Source organism: Vulpes vulpes, chromosome 15 (assembly GCF_048418805.1).
Source record: "Vulpes vulpes isolate BD-2025 chromosome 15, VulVul3, whole genome shotgun sequence".
NCBI lineage: Eukaryota > Metazoa > Chordata > Mammalia > Carnivora > Canidae > Vulpes > Vulpes vulpes.
This window is the reverse complement of record NC_132794.1, coordinates 88,827,007-88,848,806: the sequence shown is the minus strand read 5'-3', so window position 1 is coordinate 88,848,806 and position 21,800 is coordinate 88,827,007. Positions and strand designations below refer to the sequence as shown.

Here is a 21,800-nt window from a genome sequence, read left to right as displayed (position 1 = left end):
AGGGTAAATAGTCTCTTAGCAAAATGTAAGTTAAGGTTCTATTATGCTAAGCCTGGGGGTAAAGGCTTTAGATATGATTTCTGTGAACTGCCTCTGCTTCACTCCTCAAAGAGAAAAGAATGGCTTTCTTGTCTGCTGCACTGGCAAGCTTGCCAGAGTGCAATGCCTTGGGGATTGCCAGGTTGATCAACAGAAGGATTGCTTCTGTACCATAAGGGGTGATGCTCCATCCTCCCAAGAGCCCTCAGAAGAATGTTACCCACAAGCCCGCAATCAGAGAAGAACAGTGTTTTAGTACAAGACAGCTACACAAATGCCCATGGGACAGTGGTGCAGGGACTGGCCTGTGATTACAGGGCCATACTCCACATTGAGCCACTGTTTACATAATCCAACAGTCAGGACTAATTGCTAAGGGCCAGCTGGTAATGGGAAAGTGAGAGCCGCCAGGCTGGCTAAGAGGGGCAGAGAGGCTTTGGAGCTGGGTGGGAGAGGGCAGCTGGACCAGAAGCAGAGAATACGGAAGAGCTTGACAGGACAGGGAAGCTCGGAGGAAACGGAGGGCTAAATCAGAGGGAGCAGGGAACTAGACAGAAAACACTAACTTCTCAGGAAGTCTAGGAGAGAAGGATACTGGGCAGAAACAAGCTGACCCCAGCTGGCCTACAGAAGCCTGTAGACTTGAGTAATTTCAGGGGAAATTTCAGGAGAAGAGCTCAGAGCTCTCCAGCAATAGAGAATTTGGCCTTAGCTGCAAACTTGCCTCTAACAAGCTGTGCAACCTTGGACAAGCTGCCAAGTCTCTCTGGGTCTTGGTTTCTCCATTAATAAAATGACAGACCAGGGGTCTGCTCAGAGCAGTGGGTCTCTAGATTCTGTTTCAGCTCTGAGACTGGGTGATGTTGCTCAGATCTCCCACACTGACGGGACCACCCCTAACGACTGACTAGGAGGAGGGAAGATGGTGGCAGCCTGGGAGGAGCCATGGAGGTGGGAGCCCCGAGGGGCGTCATGGCCATTTGGAGAGCAGAGGGGACTAAAGCATTAAGGAGACCTGAGGCCAGGCCAGCGCTCCCATTGTGGGCTTCTCCACACAAGCCCCACCCCGAAGATCTCAAGGAACCCCACAGAGAGGGATCACTACTTCTAGTGGCAGAAGGGAAACCCTAACTCTGCACATGATCAGGTTACACAGGCCAACCGGGGCATCGGGCTTTTTGCTCTGGGCTGGAATGGCCCCATGGCAGTGTGGTGACTGGTGACACTGGCAGCCACCCATGCCTTTGATGGATGAAGAGCAGGTGTTGAATTACAACTTCCTCGTGCCGTCGGCTTGGTAGCTGTGGGGTCTGTGTCCATGTGTGGTGGGGAAACAGGAACCACAACAGTTATTTTATCAGGGACAATTTAATCTAGAGAATTGCTTAAAGCCATACTGGATGGGAAAGAGAGTGAATAACTACAAACGCAGCCCCCCCTCCCCCAGGCAGGAGCACAGGAAGAGCGGGGGGCACCAGAATGTGCGCGCTTGGAAGCGGGGCTGCAGTGGAGGAGCGGGCAGCCGGGCATCTGCTGCCCAGCTGATGTAGCTGAGCAGGTGCAGGGAGGCTGATTCTAGGAGCATGCCGGAAAGGCTAGAAACTGGAACCAACTTCTGCTGCTGGGATGCAGGACCTTTGTTAGGGCGAGACTGACAGGAACAAGAAACAAATTAGGAAGGAGCAAGCGCCAGTTCCTTCCTCCTCTTGCCTTCTTGTCTCTTTCCAGCCTCCCCAGCCAGGGCACCAGAGTTGAATGTACAAGAATGGGTTTGGGCCGGGTGACCCTATGGGGCCGTCTGTTTGGCAGCCTTGAGGCCACGGCAGTGGGGGAGAATTCAGGGGGCCCGGAGGGGGCAGTGTGAAAACTCAGCTAAAGCTTGCTGTGGTGTGATGCCACAGCCTGTGTGCCACAGCCCCCCAGGCTTTACCACTCGGCCCAACCTCCTGCCACCAGCACCGCAGCCTCCTCCTCCCACCTCCCGAGTGTGAGCAGTGGTGGGATTGGCACCCCTGTTGCCTTGCTCCCAGGTACGCTGATGCTGAGGTGCCTGTCTACACCATTTCTACACCAGCAGAGCTGGTCCCCCCTCCTGTCTTCCAGCCTCCCTTGCCCATCCTCACAGCAGTGTTGCCTGGGATCCTCTCCTGAGCCTCATCACCCTCATCTGAGGGATTGAGGCCCCCCAGAAATGGTGAAAAGGAGACGAGCCTCACATTCAGACAGGAGCTGGCCCCACTAGAGGACCCAGCCAAGGACGATGTGTGGGCACTGGCCTCACCCTCTGCAGGCGGCCCCAGAGGCCCCACGGGAGGCGCCCACAGCCAGGCTGCCCTTTGGAGTCTGGCCTGACGCTCAGGCTTGAGGTTTCTCTGAGCGGGGCTGCGGCTGTGCTCTGGTTGGTATGTTTTCCCCAGACTCCGTCACACCCATATCTACATGACACCCGGCCCTTTGAGCTCCTAGCATACTTCTGAAAAGGGGAAAATCTAGGTCAGACAGTCACCATCCAAGCAAGGTTTCAAAGGACTTTCCATTCCCCAAGCCCTTCCCTTTGAACCTGGCCAAAACTTTCCTCCTAGGCTGATATTTCTTCCTCGGAATGATAGCCCGAAGGTGAAAAATGCAGGGCAGCATTCACCGCAAGTGGGTGGAGTTGTTTTTTCGTCTGATGAGTAAGCGAGGAAAAGTACTGGCGGCCCAGGCTGGCAGCCCAGTCCTGCCTGGGACCGCTCGGCTCTGTGCCAAGGCCTCGCCAGTCGCTCATGCCATGAGCTGCCACTCGGAGAACTTCCCTCGTGGAACCACAAACTGGTTAAAGTCACCACCCTGGTCTTTCCTCCTCATGCCTCCTGATGTGGCCCTCCACAGAGCTCAGGTTCAGTGATGTGTCCTGGCCGCACAGGGCTGGAGGCCAGTGCCAACACTTGTGTCACCACCCTGGGTCTCTTCCCTGTACCTTCAGGTCATTCAGGTCCACATGCCTCGGGGCCCTGGCTCAGTTGGCCAATTCAGGCTAATTCCTTTCTGGGGGACTTGCCCCAGTAGCAGATGGAGTGACCACACATTGTTCTCTCTGGGTGTATGATGCGGGGGATGGGAGTGAAGGGAGGCTTTCTTCCTCTGGGACCTTAGGAAGTGGAGCGCAACTCAAAGGAATAACCGCATGGACGTCACACCTCTGCCCCCGCAGCCATCAGCTGCTCCTCAGCATCCAGAAGAAACAGGGCTTTGGAGCCTCTTGGCCAGTCCCAAAGGAGACCAGAGAAAGCCCTGGAGCCTGCTGTCCCCACCAGCCCAACTCCATGGAGAAAGGAGGCAGATAGTTGGCGGTGTGGACACTTCTTCAAGAGCTGAGAGCAGCACTGCTGTAGACAGACCCACTGCCCATCTGGATTCTGAAGCAGGGCTGTCCTACCAGTTTGGAGAGTTAAAGGGAAGATCCACAGAACGGGCCCCAGAACCACCCTCCTCCACGTGAAGTCCCTCTTCCTGGTACTGTCAGAGTTTGATGTGTTCCAACAGAGGAAGATCCTTTGCTTTCTAGTTTTTCTTTCATTCTTGGTGTACAGTAACAAATGTATAGATTCACATACCCGTCATGGCAGTCAGGATACGGGACAGTTCCATCGCCCCCAGGACTCGTAGACATACCCTCCTTTCACCATAAAACTCGGCAACTGCTGACCTCCTGCCAATGAACAGAAATAAAAACAAAGTCCGGGAATGAATTATATGGCAAGTCAGAGTGATTGTGAGCTTCCTCCCAAAGCACCAGGTGTGTGTAAGGTTGAGAACACTTCAAGCTGAGGCTTCAGGTAGACCTGGGAACATGAACACCTGTGGGGAGAGATTGGGCTTTGTCACAGGAGAAGTGGGTCTTAGCATGGACTGAGCTGTGTGCCTGTTGGCAGGTTGCTTGGCTTTTCTGAACCGTGGTTTACTGGGACTGATGCTTCCAGGTTGGATAAGGGTGTTTCGATTGTGGTGAGTATCCAAAGAAGGTCTAACTAAAGGCTTAGGTCCCAAGTGTAGCCTACCTGCAGGCCATCCTGGAGGAAAGAACTCCTCTTGAGGTATTGAGGAAAAGTTACTTTGTAGCCATGTGCAATCCGTGTTTCCCAGATGACAAGTCTCTGGTGGTGTGAGAACAATTCCTGGACATAAGAGCCAAGGAACAGATCTGATCCAGAGGAGAGAGCTCCACTCTGGCAAAAGTGGTGAATAAATTTGAACTTTCTCTCTGGACCACCATGCCTCAGCTCTTCCTCACCTCTCTAGGTTTGGACTCTTGGAATCTAAGCCTCCACTCCCCCACTCAGCAGCAGAGAGGTCCCCAGAGCAGATGATCAGAAGACCATAGTCCCCTGAGCCACTTTCTGGGACAAACCCCTTAACTTTACCAGCTTCACTTTCATCATCTGTAAATGGGGGTGACAACAGCCTCAATCATGGGGCTGCCCTAAGCATCAAATGAGCCAATACCTGTAAAGCCCTTATCATGGGCCTGGTACACACCAAGTTTTCAGGAAAGGTCATTTTGTTTGTTGCTCTGTTGTTCTTTATAGTTTTTTAAATTCAAGGAAGGATGCTGGACCTCAGTTCCCAAAACTTTCTCCCAGTTCTGGTGTTGGTTAAAAAAAAGTAGGTCCTACTTGAGCATTCTGGAAATCTAAAGTGAGGCAAAACTGATTTCCTGGAAACAAGGTCTACCCTGGAAAAAGGGCCAGTGCTGGCCTCATTTTTTCCACTGGACCCGAAATGATGTTAGCATCAGTTTTGTTGATTGTAGACCAGAAATTCTCAAGCTCCTCCTCACAGGTGGAAGGAGTCAAGTCAAGGGCTTCTGAAGCTGTACAGAGAGCCAGAGAAGCCTGGGTCCTCATCCCGCCTGCAGATCTGTCACTCATACCCTCTCAGGCCCACAGTCAATCTCCAAATTCATATTTTAAGTCATGGAGGTTTTTTCCTGGTCTTGGCCACATGCAGCGAGGGGACGCTCGATCCCCTCCAACTCGTAAATGTACAAGCAGACTCCATTTTGCCTCAACAGGTACCTGAAAACTGCATAATAAAATGGATTGTTGTAAAGCAGCCCACATTTTCCCAGAGGCCCGGGGTTGTAATTGGTGGTTACTGGTCTGATCAGCGGTGACTTAACAGCAAATTTATACCAACAACAACGTCATAAAAGCAAATACTGTATGTCTCTGTAATCGCTTACAATACTCCAGCTCTGCTCCAAGTCCTATAAAATGGGCATAAATATACTGAACACTTTATTACATGAAGGGAACCAATGGCCTATATGCAATATATGTGCAGCTATAAAAAACACAACCATGTCATAAATTTGAACTAAAACCAATATTCCAAACTTAATGGACATCAATTAAATATTTAATTAATGCCCATTTTCCCCACTCGCTTTGAATTCCAAATGAATTTGGGAAGGATGATTTGGGGAGTTCAGGTCTCTTTTAAAAACCACCCAGGGAAATCTGCATGGTTACTTTTGTCCCTTAATATATGAAGGTCCTAGAGGAGACAGCAGCAGCAAACTTCACGAGTGAGTGAGTGAGTGAGAGGCAGTTGTTAAGAATGGTGTTAACCCCACAGAAGAGCCAAAGGGCTCCCCCCACCACATGCCCCCGGCCTCCTCCACTTCTGAAGAAGAAGCTGATCCGCCTAGTCACCCTGCGGGGCCCGTGGCCCAGCCACCTGACCACCCAGCTAAGGGAAGAAAGTGGTTTTATGGAGTTGCCACAGGAGTGCTGCAAGGGACCACTGGTGTCAGAATGGTGTCGAATGCAGAAGTCTGGGCCTCACCCTGAAGGCCCACTACACCGTGTCTGGGACAGGGCCTAGGAACCTGCATCTCAACCCGCCCTTTGGCAACTCCGCTGCACACCAGTGTTTGAGAATCCCTCCACAGGGGTCACTCTCATCTCACCCCACTCCTGGCCACACAGACCCCCACTGCCGCCCCCTCGACAGCAAACCTGGGTGTGAGGGCCCTCCTCATGGCCATTCCGTCACTACTCTGCCTTCCCTGCAGGCCACTGCTGTCATTCATTGGGGGTGCATCTTTCTCGACCTTTTTAAAAATGCATTTGCATGCCCACCTACCATTTGAAGTTCTTCTCATTTACACAAATGGCATCATGCTACCGTATTGATATAGAACTTGCTTTTTTCACTTTTCAAAATGCCAGGCAACCACTTCATGTCAGTGCCTACAGAGCTGCCTCATTCTCTCTCTCTCTCTCTCTCTCTCTCTCTCTCCTCACATTGCATAACAAGGCTCTGCCACGGGCTATTTCGTTACTCTCCTGCTGAGGAACGTGTAAGTGGCCCCCCTCCCTCCTTCTGGTCACTAGCCAGGTTTCTTTGCACAAGCCTTGGGTTCATTCATACTCTTTCTATTGATGGGCACTTGCAGGTCTAGGAAAGGAAGGAAGCCAAGGCTCTGAGGATCGCTCCCGGCAAGGAGCGCAGCACTTCAATGAAAATCTTCCAACGACAACCAGGACCTTACTTAGCTCATACATTAGCTTTTCTCACTAACTTGCCTACGCCTTAATGGAGGGTCCTTATCACTTGAGACCAGGAATAACCCCCAGGTGTGCTCCCATTTGTGCTACCACATTGCTCTTCCTAGCTGGCCATTTGATGGTGCCATTCCCCTACTAAGCCTGTGGGATGGGCTGCAGCGTCTGGTCCTCACCTTCCCAGCATTATCCCCTTATGGGGCCCTTCCACTGACCTGTTCCAACCCACCCGGAGTCTCCCCTCTCTCAGTCCCATGCGGGAGATTGTTGGGGGATGCCTTCCCACCCAGTGTGCATCCCCCTGGATAACCTACCTGCTCCTCACATCCTACGCGCGGCTCCCTCTTCCAGAAGACCCCCTCACATTACTCCCTCCAGCCTTCGCACTCCCCCTAAACACTTGCACATGTCCCCTCCTGTTGGGTTCCTGGCTCTAAGTAGTGCTACAGCCAGCAGCCTGCACACCTCCCCTGCCCAGCTGGATCGTCAGCTCCTGAGGCCCGTGGTTGCCCCTGCGCTGTGGACATTAGAGGCCCTAATCCAAGGCTCCTCGGCCAGCGAGCGTGGACTACAAGGATGCAGGTGCCTACCCCCTTCTTGCCTTCACGTGCTCCCTGCATGATGTAGAGCTTGCTGCGTTTTCTCCACAAGTCAACATGACACTCCTAGCTGACTGCTAGAACTAGCTGTGCCGAGGCCTCGGAATGTCTGAAACAGGACATAAAACCTGTCCTGGTCCCAGAGTCTGTGTTCTCTGATTCAGCCTCTCTCAGCTGTGGGATCTGCGGGCTCTCAGCCTGCTGGGTCAGCCTCCCCCAGGTACTGGGCTAGCCCAGAACGCATTCATCAATGAATGAGGAGGCCCTCACTCCCTGAGGGCAGTATTCCCACCTTGGGGTACCCAGGCTTTTGCTCAGATGGAATGGCGGCCCCACCAGAGTTTCTGATTCAGAAGGTCTGGGGTGGAGCCTGATAACTGGTACTTCTAGTAAGTACCAAAAAAGTGTTGAAGCTGCTGCTCTGGGGAACACACTTTTAGAACCACTGCCTTAAACAGTGTTGGAACCAGTTCCTGCTGCCCTGATTTTGGGAGAGATGAGTCTGAGGGGAATCCCAGTTTACTTTATGTCCATCACCAAATTTGTTCTCTTTTTGCAGCTGTTTATATACAGCTGACAGGGAAGGTTCCTGTCAGGGCTGGTGGCCGGCAGCCTGGCTAAGGGTAGGAGGGCAGCTTTGCAGGATTGTGACAGGAGGTGCTACAATTGACCACCAGCAGCAGAATCACCTTAGCTTGAATCTCCCTCCTCCTCCCTGGCACAGGCTATATATCCCCTTTATTTCTGTGCTTTGTGTCCTTGGGAGGGTCACAGGCCACTTTGCAAATCTGATGAAAGCAATGGGTGCCTGCCCCTAGAAAAGCATATATACAGACAATTTTGCATTTGGGGGAGACATCATAGATGCTTCCCAGAGCCCACCATGGATCTCAGGTCAATGACTCTGCTCTAACTCAGTGATTCCTAACTTTAATAAGATGTCACCTGGGAACTTAAAAAATATAGATGCCCAGAAACACCATAGCCACCACCACCACCACCACCACCACCACCACCACCACCGCCGCCACCACAGAGATTCTGATGCAATCTGTCTGGAGTAGGATGGAGGCTCAAGTGTTTTTTCAGGTGTGGCCAAGTTGAAAACACTGCAATTTGCCTCCTTGCCTTCGACCAGCCCTTCCTCCCCTTTCCATTCTGCCTATACCCTTCTTAAGGCCCTTCTGCTTAGTGAGGCCCTGGGGCCAGTCCTGAGCCCCTGTTGTTTGCTATGATGATTATGGGTTGGATGAGATGGCTTGGTGTCTGCGCAGGGTCACCTCTCTTCAATTATCATCCTTACAAGGGTTCATGGTCAATCTCTAGGCTGTAACCGTATCTTCTCTGAGAGGGCATCTGGAGCAGTCAACCCCATCCTTCCCACCTGGGAACAGCCGTATGGCCCATTAACCGGGCAGCTCCTTCCCACTTAGATTCAAATCAGCACTAGAAGGAGCTGCTATTCTATCCTGTCTTCAGAAACAATTAAGATGAAAAAGTATCTCAAGCAACCACATGGAAAGGTCGGCTCAGCGCAGGGTGTTCACGTGCCTATGAGAATCACAGTGGCAGGGGTAGCATCCCAGGAGGGTACTTTAAGACTTCCAAGATGCAGGACTCCATAATCAATACTTGGAGACAGCATAGGCGATTGTAAATTGATTAACTGAAGCGCTTAAATAGAACAATCACAGTCTAATTATCGCTTATCACTGACTCGAGGTATACTCTGAAGTTATTAAAAAAAAAATCTGTGGTTTCTCTCTCCTCCTTCTGAGGAACCGAGCAGGAAGAAGTAGAGATTGGGGATGGGGAATCAGGGGGAGAAGAGGAACAGTGAGCCAGCTTTTGTCCCTTGCCTAGGCAGCTGGGGTTTCTGTCTGCCCAGAATCCTTTCCCCTTTGTGGTACCAGCACTTCAACATTCCTTTTGAGGAATTAATCCTCCCATTCTGGGATGCCTTGGTTCCACTTCCAAACTTCCTACTTCTCACCCCCACCTCCTCATCCCTTAGCATCATCTGCCCCAGTCAGACCTTCACTGGTTGAATTTCAACTTGATGGGATATGACCTGAGGCCACTTTACTGGCAGAAACTTGAATCCCCTGTCCTTTAGTTCTGGCTACTAACCAGGTCCCCTGCACTGTTAGCCTGCTATCAGCCTGGATTATTCAGCTTTTCCTGTATCCTTGCAATAAATTCTCTTTTTCTGTTTTTTGTTTTTGTTTTTGTTTAAATTAGCCAAAGTTGGTATCCATTGTTTCTAGGTAACACACACTAACTAACTTATCCACGTCACCCCAAAGGGTCCTACTAGGAGAGATCTGAAGTGTGATGGATAAAAAGCCATATCCTGTGTCTTCTATGAGGGCAGGGTGGGGGCACACAAGCCACTCCAGGGCTATCCTGAGTGTAGGCACCGTGCAGGTCAGGGCCAAATTGAACGGGTACAAATACTGTAGGTATGGCCAAGTTCAGTCATATCAGGGGTGAGGGTCATGAAGTCAACAAACTGTGGAATGGCTGCTTTCCAGCAATCAGAGGTGACAACAGCAATGGGACAGCTGCTCCATCTTTGCAGAGCTTGGTCCTCTCACAGCAAAAATTTCCATCTGTGCTACTCTTATGGTTTCCTGCAGTTGCCGCAACAAATTACTATAAAACATGGCTTAAAACAACAGAAATGTATTACCTCAAAATCTGGAGACCAGAGGTCTGATATCAAGGTGTTGGTAGGGCCATGCTCCCTCTGAAGGCTTCAGGGGAGAGTCCTTTCTCAATTTTTCCAGTTTCTGGTAGTTTCAGGAGTTTCCTAACTTCTAGCAATATAACTCCAGTCTCCAATTTCATTTTTAGGTGGTCTTTTTTCCTGTGTTCATGTGTCTCAACTCTCCCTCTCCTTTCCTTTATAAAGACATTAGTCATTGGATTTGGGAGCCACCCTAAATCTAAGATGATCTCATTTCTATGTCCTAAATTGCATTTGCAAAGACCCTTCTTCCAGACAAGGTCACCTTCATAGATCCTGGGAGTTAGAACTTGGACATATTGCATTTGGGGCCACTATTCAACGTACCATAGCTGGTATCTAAGAATGGCATCCAGCCCTGCCTACCCCTACCCTCCATCAGAAAGCAGTCTGAATCCGATGGGACAGTCAACACTGGGGGAAGTCTGGTTGATGAAGAGGCCAGCAAAGTTAGAATCAGTCAGGAGCAACCTAGACATAATGGTTAGGAGTATGCCATAGGTCAGAATATACCGTAGGCCAAAGATTATAGGATTAGCTGTCAATACACCTAGATTCCATATTCACAGCATGGTAATATAGCAGATGCTTCTTATGCACCATGCCACATCCCCACAAGGTGGTTAATGCCCCAAAGGTAACCTCCACAATTGAGGACACAATTGGAGAAAGAGTAAGAGTTGATAAATAAATGCCCTAAATGTGAGAAGACTCCAGAAAGTAGAGAGAAGAAGGCAAGCCAGCTAGGGACTTTGGAAACCAAGGAATGACATGACATTGAGTTCCTTGAGTTTTCTTTTTGCCTCATATATCCCAGACTTGTTACTGAAGAAGCCAACAGCTTGGCAGCACCAACAGACACAGACCACAAAAGCCCCAGCAAAAGCCAACTCTCTCAGCCAAAGGATCAGGAAGCCTATCTAGACAGAAAACTTAGACAATGACTGCTCTACTTCAGGAAATACCATAGAAAAAACCTCACTGTGGCACCATTCCCCCACAACCTGAGAAACACACACATGCACCCACATCAGCAAAAGCCAAGTAAAGAGTCCAGATTTCTACCCTTACCAGGCTGTAACAAATACCTAATCCCCAGCCAGACACAGGGTGGTATAATAACAGAAGGTTGAGCAGGGAGCTGAGACTTGCATCTCTACTGAGTGGAGGTGTGTTAGGAAATCTTCAGGGAAAAAAAAAGAAAGAAAATATAAAGAAAAGCCAAAAAAAATTTAGAACAGAAAAATACAATAATATTTTCAGCCATTACTTCTTCAAGTATTTTTTCAATCCTGCCTTCATTTTCCTCTGCTTCTAGGACTCCAATGACATGAATGATGAATATTAGATCTTTCATTATTGTCCTACAGTTCCCTGAGGCTTCATTAACTCTTCTTCTTCTTTCTTTAATTCAATTTTTCTTTATGTTGTTCAGATTAGGTCATTTCTATTTTTCTATCTTGAATCCACGGATTCTTTCCTCTGTCGTCTCCATTTTGTTCTTGAGTTCACTCACTGAGATTTTCAATTGAAGAAGTAATGGCTGAAAATGTTCCAGATTTAGCAGAATGAGTAAACCTATAAATTCAAGAAGATGAACAAACTCCAAACAGGATAAACCCAAACAAATTCATACTGAGATACATCATAGTCAGACTTCTGAAAACCAAAGGCAGAAAAATCTTGAAAGCAGAGAAAGAAAAATGTCCTTACCTATAGGGGAAAAACAGTTTGAATGACAACGGATTCATCATCAGAAACTAAGGAAGCCCAAAATAAATGACACATTTTCAAAAAAGAAAAGAAATGAAAGAAAAGAACTGTCAAGACAGAATTTTATATCCAGCAAGAAAAATTCTTCATGAATGAAAGGGTAATCAAGCCCTTCTCAGATGAAAAAAAAAAAAAAACTAAGAATTTGTTGTTAGGAAGTCTATCCTAAAAGAATGGCCAGCAATTCTCTAAAAAGCAGAGAGAAATGATCAAAAGAAAGCATTTTGAAATATCAGGAGGGAAGAAAGAAAAACAGAAAAATAAAAGATGGCTAAATACCTACTTTCTTCTGTTTTTGATTTTCTAAGCTATGTTTGACAGTTGAAGCAAAATCTATTAACACTGACTTGTATGGTTATAAATTTATGTAAAGGGAATATTTAAGACAAGTATATTATAATTGGGAGAGGATAAAAAGACAAAGGGAGATAAGGTTGCTACTGGGAAAATAGTAATAACAGTAGACTTAAAAATTATATGTTTAATGTAATACCTAAAGCAATCACTAAAAAATGGTACACAAAGAGATATTCCCTAAAACATCATATAGATTAGGGGTGCCTGGGTGACTCAGTTGGTTAAGCCATCTGCCTTCTGCTCAGGTCATGATCTTGGGATGCTGGCATCAAGCCCCGAGTCTGGCCTCTTCTCCCTCTCCCTCTGCCCCTACTCTCAGATTGAGCTCTCTTGCTGTCTCTCAAATGAATAAATAAAATCTTTTTTAAAACCACTATAGATTAATCAAAATGGAATTCTAAAAAAATGTTGTAGTAGCCCACAGCAAGGCAGGGAAAAGAAAGGGAGAAACAAACAAATGAAAAAAATTCCAGACCAAACAGAAAAGAAAAAACAAAATGACAGACTTAAGTACTTAATTGCATTAAATGGGAATGGTCTAAATACACCAATTAAAAGGTAGAGATTGATAGAGTGGATTTAAAAACATGACCCAACCACATTCTGTCTATAAGAAACTCATTTCAAATATAATGACATAGGCAGTTGGAAGGAAAGGATAGGGAAAAAAAGATACCACTCAAGAATTAACCAAAAGAAGGCAGGGGACACCTGGGTGATTCAGTCTGTTGAGCATCCGCCTTTGGCTTGGGTCATGATCCCAAGGTCCTGGGATAGAGTCCCACATCGGGATCCCTGCTTAGTGGGAAGTCTGCTGCTCCTTCTGTCTCTGCCTCTCTATCTCTCATGAATAAATTAATAAAACCTAAAAAAAAAAAAAAAAAGAAGGCAGGAGTGGTGGCTATATTAATATCAGATAAAGTATAAGTGTTGAACAAAGATAATGACCAGAAACAGAGATAGGGGTTATATAATAATAAAAGGACCAATCCACCCAAAAAAGGAATCCTTAAATAAGCGTGTACAAACAACAGAGCTGTAGATGTGTGAAACAAAAACCGAAAGAAAAAATATTATTTTTATAATCTACAATTATAGTTGTTGACTTCGACATTTCTCTTTTGACAACTGATGGAACAATCAGAAAATCAGTAGGATATAAAATTCAACACCACCATCAGTCAACAGAATCTCACTGACATTTATAAAATACTGTACCCAATAACAACAGGATATACATTCTTTTCAAGTGTCCCTGGAACATATACCAAGATAGATCATATCCTGGACCACAAAACAAACCTCAACAAATTTTTAAAAATTTAAATCATACAGAGTGTGTTATCTGACCATAATAGAATCAAATAGAAACTAATAATAGAAATAAAACTGGAAAATCACCAAATACTTGGAAAACTGAACAACACACTTCTAACTAACTCATAGGTCACAAAGTCTCAAGGGAAACAAACAAACAAAAAATACACTGACCTAAGTGAAAATGAAAATATAACATATCAAAACTTGTGAGACAGAATTAAAGCAGTGCTAAGAGGAAAACTTATAGCATTGATGCTTATATTAGAAAAGAGTAAAGCCTCAAATCAAAAATCTAATTTCCTACCTCAAGAAACTAGGAAAAGAACAAGATAAACACAAATCAGAAGAAGGAAATAATATGGATAAGAGCAGAAACTGAAAACAGAAAAACAATGGAGAAAATTGATGAAACAAAAAGTTGGTTCTTTCAAAAGACTAGTAAAATTGATAATCTTCTAGCAAGAAAATGACAAGTAAAAAGAGATTTTTTATTACAAATTACCGATATCAGGAATAATCAGGGAATATAACACCTATAGACATACATCCTGTCAGATATCAAAAGAATAATAAGAGAATACTGTGAACAACTCTACACAAATAACTTTGACAACATAGGTGAATTGGACCTCCAGGTAACATCTTATTTAATGATGAAAGGTTGAATGCTTTTCCCTTAATATTGGAAACAATCCAAGACAAAAATATCCAATATTGGGGGTACCATAAAATGCAATAGGACAAGAAAAAGAAACAAAAGCATCCAAACTGTAAAGGGTGAAATAAAACTGTCCCTATTCACAGATGACTTACTTTTCTATGAAGAAAATCCCAAGGAGGGGATCCCTGGGTGGCGCAGCGGTTTAGCGCCTGCCTTTGGCCCAGGGCGCGATCCTGGAGACCCGGGATCGAATCCCACATCAGGCTCCCGGTGCATGGAGCCTGCTTCTCCCTCTGCCTGTGTCTCTGCCTCTCTCTCTCTCTCTCACTGTGTGCCTATCATAAATAAATAAAAAAATTTAAAAAAAAAAAAGAAAATCCCAAGGAGTATATAAACTACAGAAGTGAGTTTAGCAACTTCTCAGGACACAAAGTCAATGAGTAAAAAATTATTGTATTTTTATTTACTAGTGATGATCAATTGAAAATTTAAAATGTTTAAGTGCCATTATAATATTAGCAAAATGTGAAATACTTAGGCATAAATCCAACATATATGTCATATTTGAGAACTTTAGGTCAAAAATTACAAATCATCAATTAAAGAAATCAATGAGAAATGGAAAACCATATTGTGTTTGTGTATTAGAAGGCACAGTTATCTTAAAATATCACTTCTCAAACAAATGTAGAAATTTAGTGCAATTCCAATCAAAATTCTGGTGGGCTCTTTGGTAGACAAGCTGATTCTAAAATGCACATAGAAAGACGAAGTAACTAGAATAAAACAAAACAATTTTGAAAAAGAACAAAGTTGGAGGACTCATACTATTGATATAAGACTTAATATAAAGCTATAACAACATAGGTGAAAAGGTAGGCTGTAGGCCAGTGAAACAGACCAGACTTCAGGTGACACAGCACGGAACCATGGGGAGGGGGTGTCTTGGGGTGGGGAAAGGCATTCTCCTCACTTTGGAGGGAAGGTGGCACCGTTCTATGCCATGAGAGGTGGCCGCTTTAGAAGCATCAAGAGCTAGCCCCTCTGGCTTGGATCTCAGCTTTTTTCTCAGTGAGCACTAGCCAAGAGTACTTGAAAATTTTTCAAGAAGCTTCTCAGGTAATGAACATCAACGGTGGGGGAGGGGAGGGTGCAAAGCTGGGAAAGAAGATTAAGGAAGACACTACAATTTAACCCTAGTTTATAGCCTCAATTATGAGTCCATGTTGACCATCTGCTGAAAACTCCTAGATGTGAACTGGGTGAGAATTTGGTTGAAGGCAGGGGCAGAGGGTGCTGGAAGTGCTCCCTAAATAATAGAGACAAGAACCTAGAAAATGTGACCTTTCCCATTAGTATGACTCCAGTAGCACAAAGAGCCTGGGAAACTTGGATTATATTTACTTTTCTAGATTTCTTTAAGTGGCTACATAAATAGTAGGTGCTCAATAAACATCTGTGGAATGAACAAGTAAATGAATGATCTTATCTACACAGATTCCACGGGTTGATGTAATTCATGTAATTTGTATAATGATATAAATATAATCCATGACTTAGGTGACTTACACTGAGGGTAGGAACTGGGTCTTTATCTCTTTGTGTCTCCACCAATTGTAGCAAAGTGTTCTCTGTACAAATATGACGGATCCCTGCCCAATATTTAGGACAAGATATCACCTTGACTTGAATGAGATGAATTCACCCTTTAGCTCTGGTTTACAAATCCCTGCCAAAGGCACAAGGCACTGCACCAAGTTCCTGTCACACCACCTCACCATAGTGACAGTAATTCAGAGCGCTGGTGGGCAGAAGCGTATGCTCATTAATTGCTAATGAGGAGAGGAAATTATTTCCCCTAAGAAGTTAAGTTTCTGCTGATATCTTGGTGGAATTCCTTTTCTCCTACTTTGTTTACTAGCTCTCAATGCTAAAAGGAGACATCGTTTATCTACATTTTTTTCTGGATAGTTCAGTCACACTTTAGAGGTCAGGCTGTCCTAAGAAAAGTGGTTTTCAGTTAATGGCTAGGAAATGAAGCTTTTCTTGTCCTTTCTGGGCAGTTTCCTTTGTGAACAAATTAACAACCTTGTATCTATTTAACTCTTCTTGGGCTGCTGGTATGTCCAGAATGGTCCAGGATGAAAAATTATCCTGCAACTCAAGATGTACTGTGAATTATGAAAGCCAGGACCAGCTCCAGGAAGAAGAGGCCTTTGGAACCAGCTCTGGGCCCCTTCTGCCTGTCCAGAGCTGGTGGGCATCAATGACACCTGTTGGCCAACTGGTCTCCCGGAAGATCTCAGACTTCAGGCTGATGTTCACAATGGCATAGATTTTGTGGTATTGAATAGATGGTGAAATTCCTGTCACGCAGGAAGATCCTGTCAGAATCTCGATGTTGACCTGACTTCCACTCCTGGCCCAATAGTGAGGAATCCCTCCACCACCACCTTGATAATGTTCCTTAAGGATGCAGAGGTCCTTGTAGAACTCTACATAGGACAGAAGATATGGCATGAAGGGATTGTAAATCCATTTGAGAATAACTGGGATGTAGAAGACTGTGATCCCCCAAAACTTGGCCCATCATATTTGGAGGAGCTTCCTTATAACACAAGAGGACCCCAAGAGGGCTGAGCCCACCAGGCATGTCTGGGACTCTAAGGAAAAAGGCATCCATAAAAAGGCTCTAGACTCTGTCAGTGCAAACATTTTCCAAGAGTATTATCTAGAGAATTGGTTCTCAAATGTTAGCAGGCATAAGAATTATCTGGAGAATGTGTTAAAATACAGATGCTAGGGCCCATCCCCAGAGTTTCTGGAGGTAAGGCCTGATAACTGGCATTTCTAATGGGTTCCCAGAGGATGCCGATGCGGCTGGTCTGGGACCACAATCCAAGAACTGCTGGGCTGAAGTGTGAGATTGCCAGGCCAGCCTCCTGCTCTGTCTGCTGTCATCTGAGTCAGCCCATCAATCAGCCTTGCCTTCTGGTGGGGCTTGTCTTTCTTCCCTGCACCCCCGACCCTCACTCCTGGTGTGGCTTTTAATGCCAATGGCTCCTCACCTCACCTTCAGGATTCTGGCCTTGGTCTTGACTCAGCCCCTGCTTCATCCAGGGACTTACCCTGACCTCTGTCCCTGCGGGTTTCCACCCCCACCCTCTGGGGGCAGGCCAGGTCCTGGGAGTGCTCCACCCAGGCAGTTCCTTGCTGCCCCCTCCTGGTTCCTGGAAGTGGAGCACTGGTTACAGGAAAATTAACCCTTTGGAGCTTGTCAGTCCTAGCTTTCGAGAAAACTAATTCCTCACAAGGAACCTTGACAATATTTGCAAAGTTCTAGATCAACAAACTCAGATGCAAGAGAATACAGAACTGGCTTTAGTCACATGTCCTTAATTGACAGCTCTGTTCCCGGAACTCGTATTTCCCACTGACTGCCATAATTAAGCCCAGAGGTCATTCAAAAACGTTGACCCTGTTGATCAGAGGCAAGGAGTGGCCCCTAACCCTTAGGCCTGCAGTTTGGCTCTGCCCCCAAATTGGCTAACAATATTCCTGAAGAGGCTAAGAGAAGGTGAGACCCTGGGCTAGGGGAGGTGTTGCATGGGCTTCAAGGTTCCCAGGATAGCCCACTGAGGCCTACTGCCCTCAGCCAGCACAAGAAACTGGGAAAAGCAATGCAGTTACTTTATTTGTTGTTTTTTAAAAATCCAGGAGAGCAGCGTGGAATAAGAAATGTTTTTTAATTTAACTTGTCTGGTGTTGCCTGGGGACAAAGGGGTTCAATTATAGGCGGGTGAGAAGGGCAGCACAGACTTCTGGGAGCTTCCGAGGGGGCCTGGGAGGCTTCTGGGCTGTGGCACTGAGTCTTCATCCTGTCTCATTTCCTCCAGAACTTATGAATTTAATTTACCTGAATAGAAGTGTGTCCCAGCATCACCAGTGTTAGTTACTGGGACAGGGAGAGTAGGGGTTTGCAGGTGGCACTGAGGGGGAAGAGAGGATGGAAGATATTCTCAGGAGACTAGAGGAGGCCTGGGTAGGGGAAGTTTGGGCAGGGGCCTGTGACTGAGAGTGGGAGGCAGGGAGAGAAAGGAAGGGAGTGAGCCCGGCGGGAGGCCCTGGAGGGCGGGGAGGGGGGAACTGATGATGGGGAGAATGCTGGTTGATGACCGTCCTCAGGCGAGGACTTCAATGTGACAAGCAGGGTAATGAGGTGCGAGCTTGTGTCTGGGGGAGCGGGGGCTGGAACAGGCTGAGGGCAGAGGCGCATGTTAAGCTATTGGTATCCAATCAAACTGAACGTTCAAACGTCTGTGGGAACTCAAGGCCTTTGAGCTGGGGATCCCAGGGGCAGAGGTGGACATGGGGGAGTTTAAGTCAGGTTCTCTGGCTTTCAGCAGCTTATGGGTTACTAAAATCCTCCCTATCTACCTCCAGAACACCCCTTCCCAGCACCCCCACCCCCCACCAAAGGTATAAATCTGTGAAGAGTTAAATACTGGCTCAAGACAGCACCAGCAAAGATAAAAAAAATTCCTAAAAGCTTCAGTGCCCCCCACCTGCCAAAGTGAGGTGAGGCCCTACCTGGCTCTGGGGCTGCCTGGCCCACAGTGCCTCTAAACACCACTCCAGTGACTCGGCTCCCCACCTCTCCCCCACCTGTAAGCCACATTCCCATCTCCATGTGGTGCCTCCTGGCCCCCCCACCCATACACCTGGGTGGCCATCTTCAGACCTTGGCATTGCTCCCTGCTCTGGCCATCCACGCATCAGAGGGCATCCCTGGGGCCCTTGGCCAACTGCACCCTCCCCCACAGGGCACAGAGTTCACAGGGCCAAGGGGATGTGCCCACTGGAGCCCCCATCCCACCTCCAAAAGAAGCTCAAGGAGTGCCTTGCCCAAGAAGCCAAGCCTGCTTCCAGCCCTTCCTCCCGAATGCAGACTGCACCTCCAGGCTGTGCACCCAGGGCCCAGGGCGGCCAAAGGGCAGCTGCTGGGGGGATCTGGACAGAGCCTCCTGTGCACGTGTTCCTGTCACAGCAGAAGGTCCCTCGCTGTGTGGGATGGAGCAGAAGGTGGGAGAGGAAGGGGATGGGTCACATTGGGCTCAGGGTCAGAGGTAGATACCTCCCATAATAACATGTTTCATACAGAACTCTAAGGAGTAGAAAGTTCTGGATTCAAATCTGGTCTTCTAGGTCTTTCCAAAGGTGTTACTTGTCAAGGCAGGAAGATAGACCATGTTTTATTTAACAATGACTTAGGTTTGATTTTTAACTCTTAGATGTATGACATGAGGCCCTCTGACGCATGCCAGGCTCTGCCAAGGTTGAGGTGAGCCTGTCCAACTCCAAACACTTCGAGGGCAAGTTTTCTGAAGCTTTCAGAAGAATAGGGGGGAAGTTGACATCGCATATTGCAAAACAAAACTTCCTAAAATTTCTCTTTAACAGCTCTGTCTTCCCCAAAAATGTCCTCTCCATACTGTAGCCAGCTCATTTCTCTCTCTCCCCAGGAACCATCTCCCAAGCCAGCCTCTCCCTGGCGGTCCATCCCTGCTAGATCCACCTCCTCGCCTCCCCACCCCAAGACTTCTCAAAATCCCCTCTGCTCCCACCCCTCCCATTGGAACAAAAGCCTTGTACGCTGGTTAAACAGCTCTCAGCAAAGGAAAAGCCTGTCCTGCGTGGAACCAGTCAGTTCCCTTCCCTAAGTCCTGCCACCTGTCATCCCAGTCAACTGTCCCATCACCGCCACATCTGTGAGTCAGCTCCCATCAGGCTGGTGCATAACCGAGGGCAGCGATTGTGTCTGCTTTAGCTCTGTGACTCCTCTGGGACCTGATACTTTGAGAGCATTCATGTAAGCTTTCATGGGCAAATTAGTAGAGGAGCTGGGATCAGACTGAGGCCTCAAGGACAGATAGAATAGAAGAAATGAAGTCAGAAGTGGAAAGAAGGACAGGGAACAGGAGGAACAGCAGTGGATTCTCCGTATCCTACAGGCAACAGTGAGCCACTGAGGATTCTAGAGCTAAGGCATGACAAGTCAATCTGCTCACTGAAGTCAGCAACAGGCAGGATGTAGGAAGAGAGGAGAGCAGTTTGGCCCTTGGATGTCAAAGGGCAGGCGTACAAAGGCAGGACAAGAAGATGCAGGGGGCTGTACCTACCCTGGGCTAGGCCAAAGGACTTGCCTGGCCACACAGTTCAGACAGTCAGAACAAGAACTCAGATCCCCCGATTCCTAAACTGTACAGTTGCCTCCCTAATGAGTCTCAAAAGAGGTGGGTCTGGACTGAGCCCTGGAGGCCATCGAAGAGGAAAGCTTGCCCAGCAGCCCTGGAACCGTGTACTCTAGCCAGGTCCCTGTCCCACTCCCTACCAACATCCCGGGACACAGCTTTCTGCAGGAGAGCTTGGCCTTTCCATTTGGAAAGGAAAGCACAGGCCCTGATTTAGGTGGGTTTCCCCATGGGAAAGAGACTCGTCTTAGCTACTTTTCAACCTCTCGGCTCCTCACCATGGGAGGGGTGGGCAAGATGGTAATACATATGCCCTGGTCCTGGGGGACTGGAGGAAAGAGATGGGACAACTCGACACCTGCCCAGCACTCCAGGGCTTCCAAGCACTATACATGACCACCCCACTTTCCCATCTCTCTACTTAGTGAATTTGCAGAGTAGTGGGAGAGACAGACCCACAATCAGCCAACAGATGAGGCATTGTCATCATTATAACAGCTAGCAGGTCAAGCCATCCTTCAAGGCACTTCTTTCTTGAAGCCTTCAATCCTCAGACTCTACCTGCACCCCCAAACTCCCCGCCCCTGCTCTGTAACGGGGAGCGCAGAGCACAGAGCAAACTATGCTTCAGTTCACCACTTGCTACTCTCTGCAGATAATGGCTGTGTGGTTCTGACCAAATCACTTAACCTCTCTGTGCCCCAGTTTCATCATCTGTAAAGGAGAGTGATGACAGTGTTGTCCATGGGGATTTTAAGAGGATTACATGAGATGATACAGAGAGCAACTGCTCCACACCTGCTGGCTGTTATGATGATGATGAGAATGAATGCCTTGTCTGTTGGCTGATTGTGAGTCTGTCTCCCCCACCACCCTGCAGGCTCCTTGAGGACAGGGATCACTTCTGGCTTGTTTGTGTCCCCCCTTGTGTGAAGCCCAGCCCTATGTCTTACTAGTGGTGGGATTTTCTCCACTGCTCCGCTGAGTGGCCATCTCCTCACCCTTAAATTTGATTGCTGTGGGGGTCAAATGGGACAGTTCAGTTCATCTCAATAAGCTCTGACTTGATGGAGACGGCCTGCTACCTCCTTCGTGCCTGCGCTCACAGCCACAGCCAGAGCCAAGGACCTCTCGATATACAGGTCGGTGTCCTCCTCGACTCTAGGGGTCCCTGGAACTTCTATTTACTCTAAACGCAGATTCTATCACAGGGCTTGGTGTATGGCAAGTGCTCAGTATATGCCAGCAGATTGAATAAATGGGCCTGCTTCGCGTGGGTCCTTGAGCTAGCTTCACTTCTAAGAAAGAGCCTTACAGTGACCCCCCACCTCTGCCCCCGGGAGATTCCTCCTTCCACTGCTCCCTGGCCTCAGCCTCTGCCCAGAGTCTTGTAGGTCAACGGACTTCCGGGCAACACATCCATTCATTCCCTGGGCTCTAGCCCGGCCAGCCGCTAGCCTCCGGGGTATTTTTAGTTCTGGGTGGGTGATTGGCAGCAGG

General features: G+C 47.5%; 1 protein-coding gene across 10 annotated transcripts in view; it reads right to left on the bottom strand.

Moving 5' to 3' along the window:
* Window positions 1–1,391: 1,391 nt before the first annotated feature.
* R3HCC1L (R3H domain and coiled-coil containing 1 like) overlaps window positions 1,392–21,800 on the bottom strand; it is a 130,863-nt gene continuing 110,454 nt past the window's right edge. For 8 of the 10 annotated variants that reach the window (XM_072739689.1, XM_072739691.1, XM_072739692.1 and 5 more), the window contains one exon: window positions 3,564–3,730. In XM_072739689.1, the coding sequence (XP_072595790.1) occupies window positions 3,648–3,730 (83 nt within the window). In that variant the 3' untranslated portion in view covers window positions 3,564–3,647. Of the gene's footprint in view, window positions 3,731–21,800 lie in introns of all 10 variants that reach the window. The other 2 variants (XM_072739684.1, XM_072739686.1) reach the window with 1 other exon arrangement.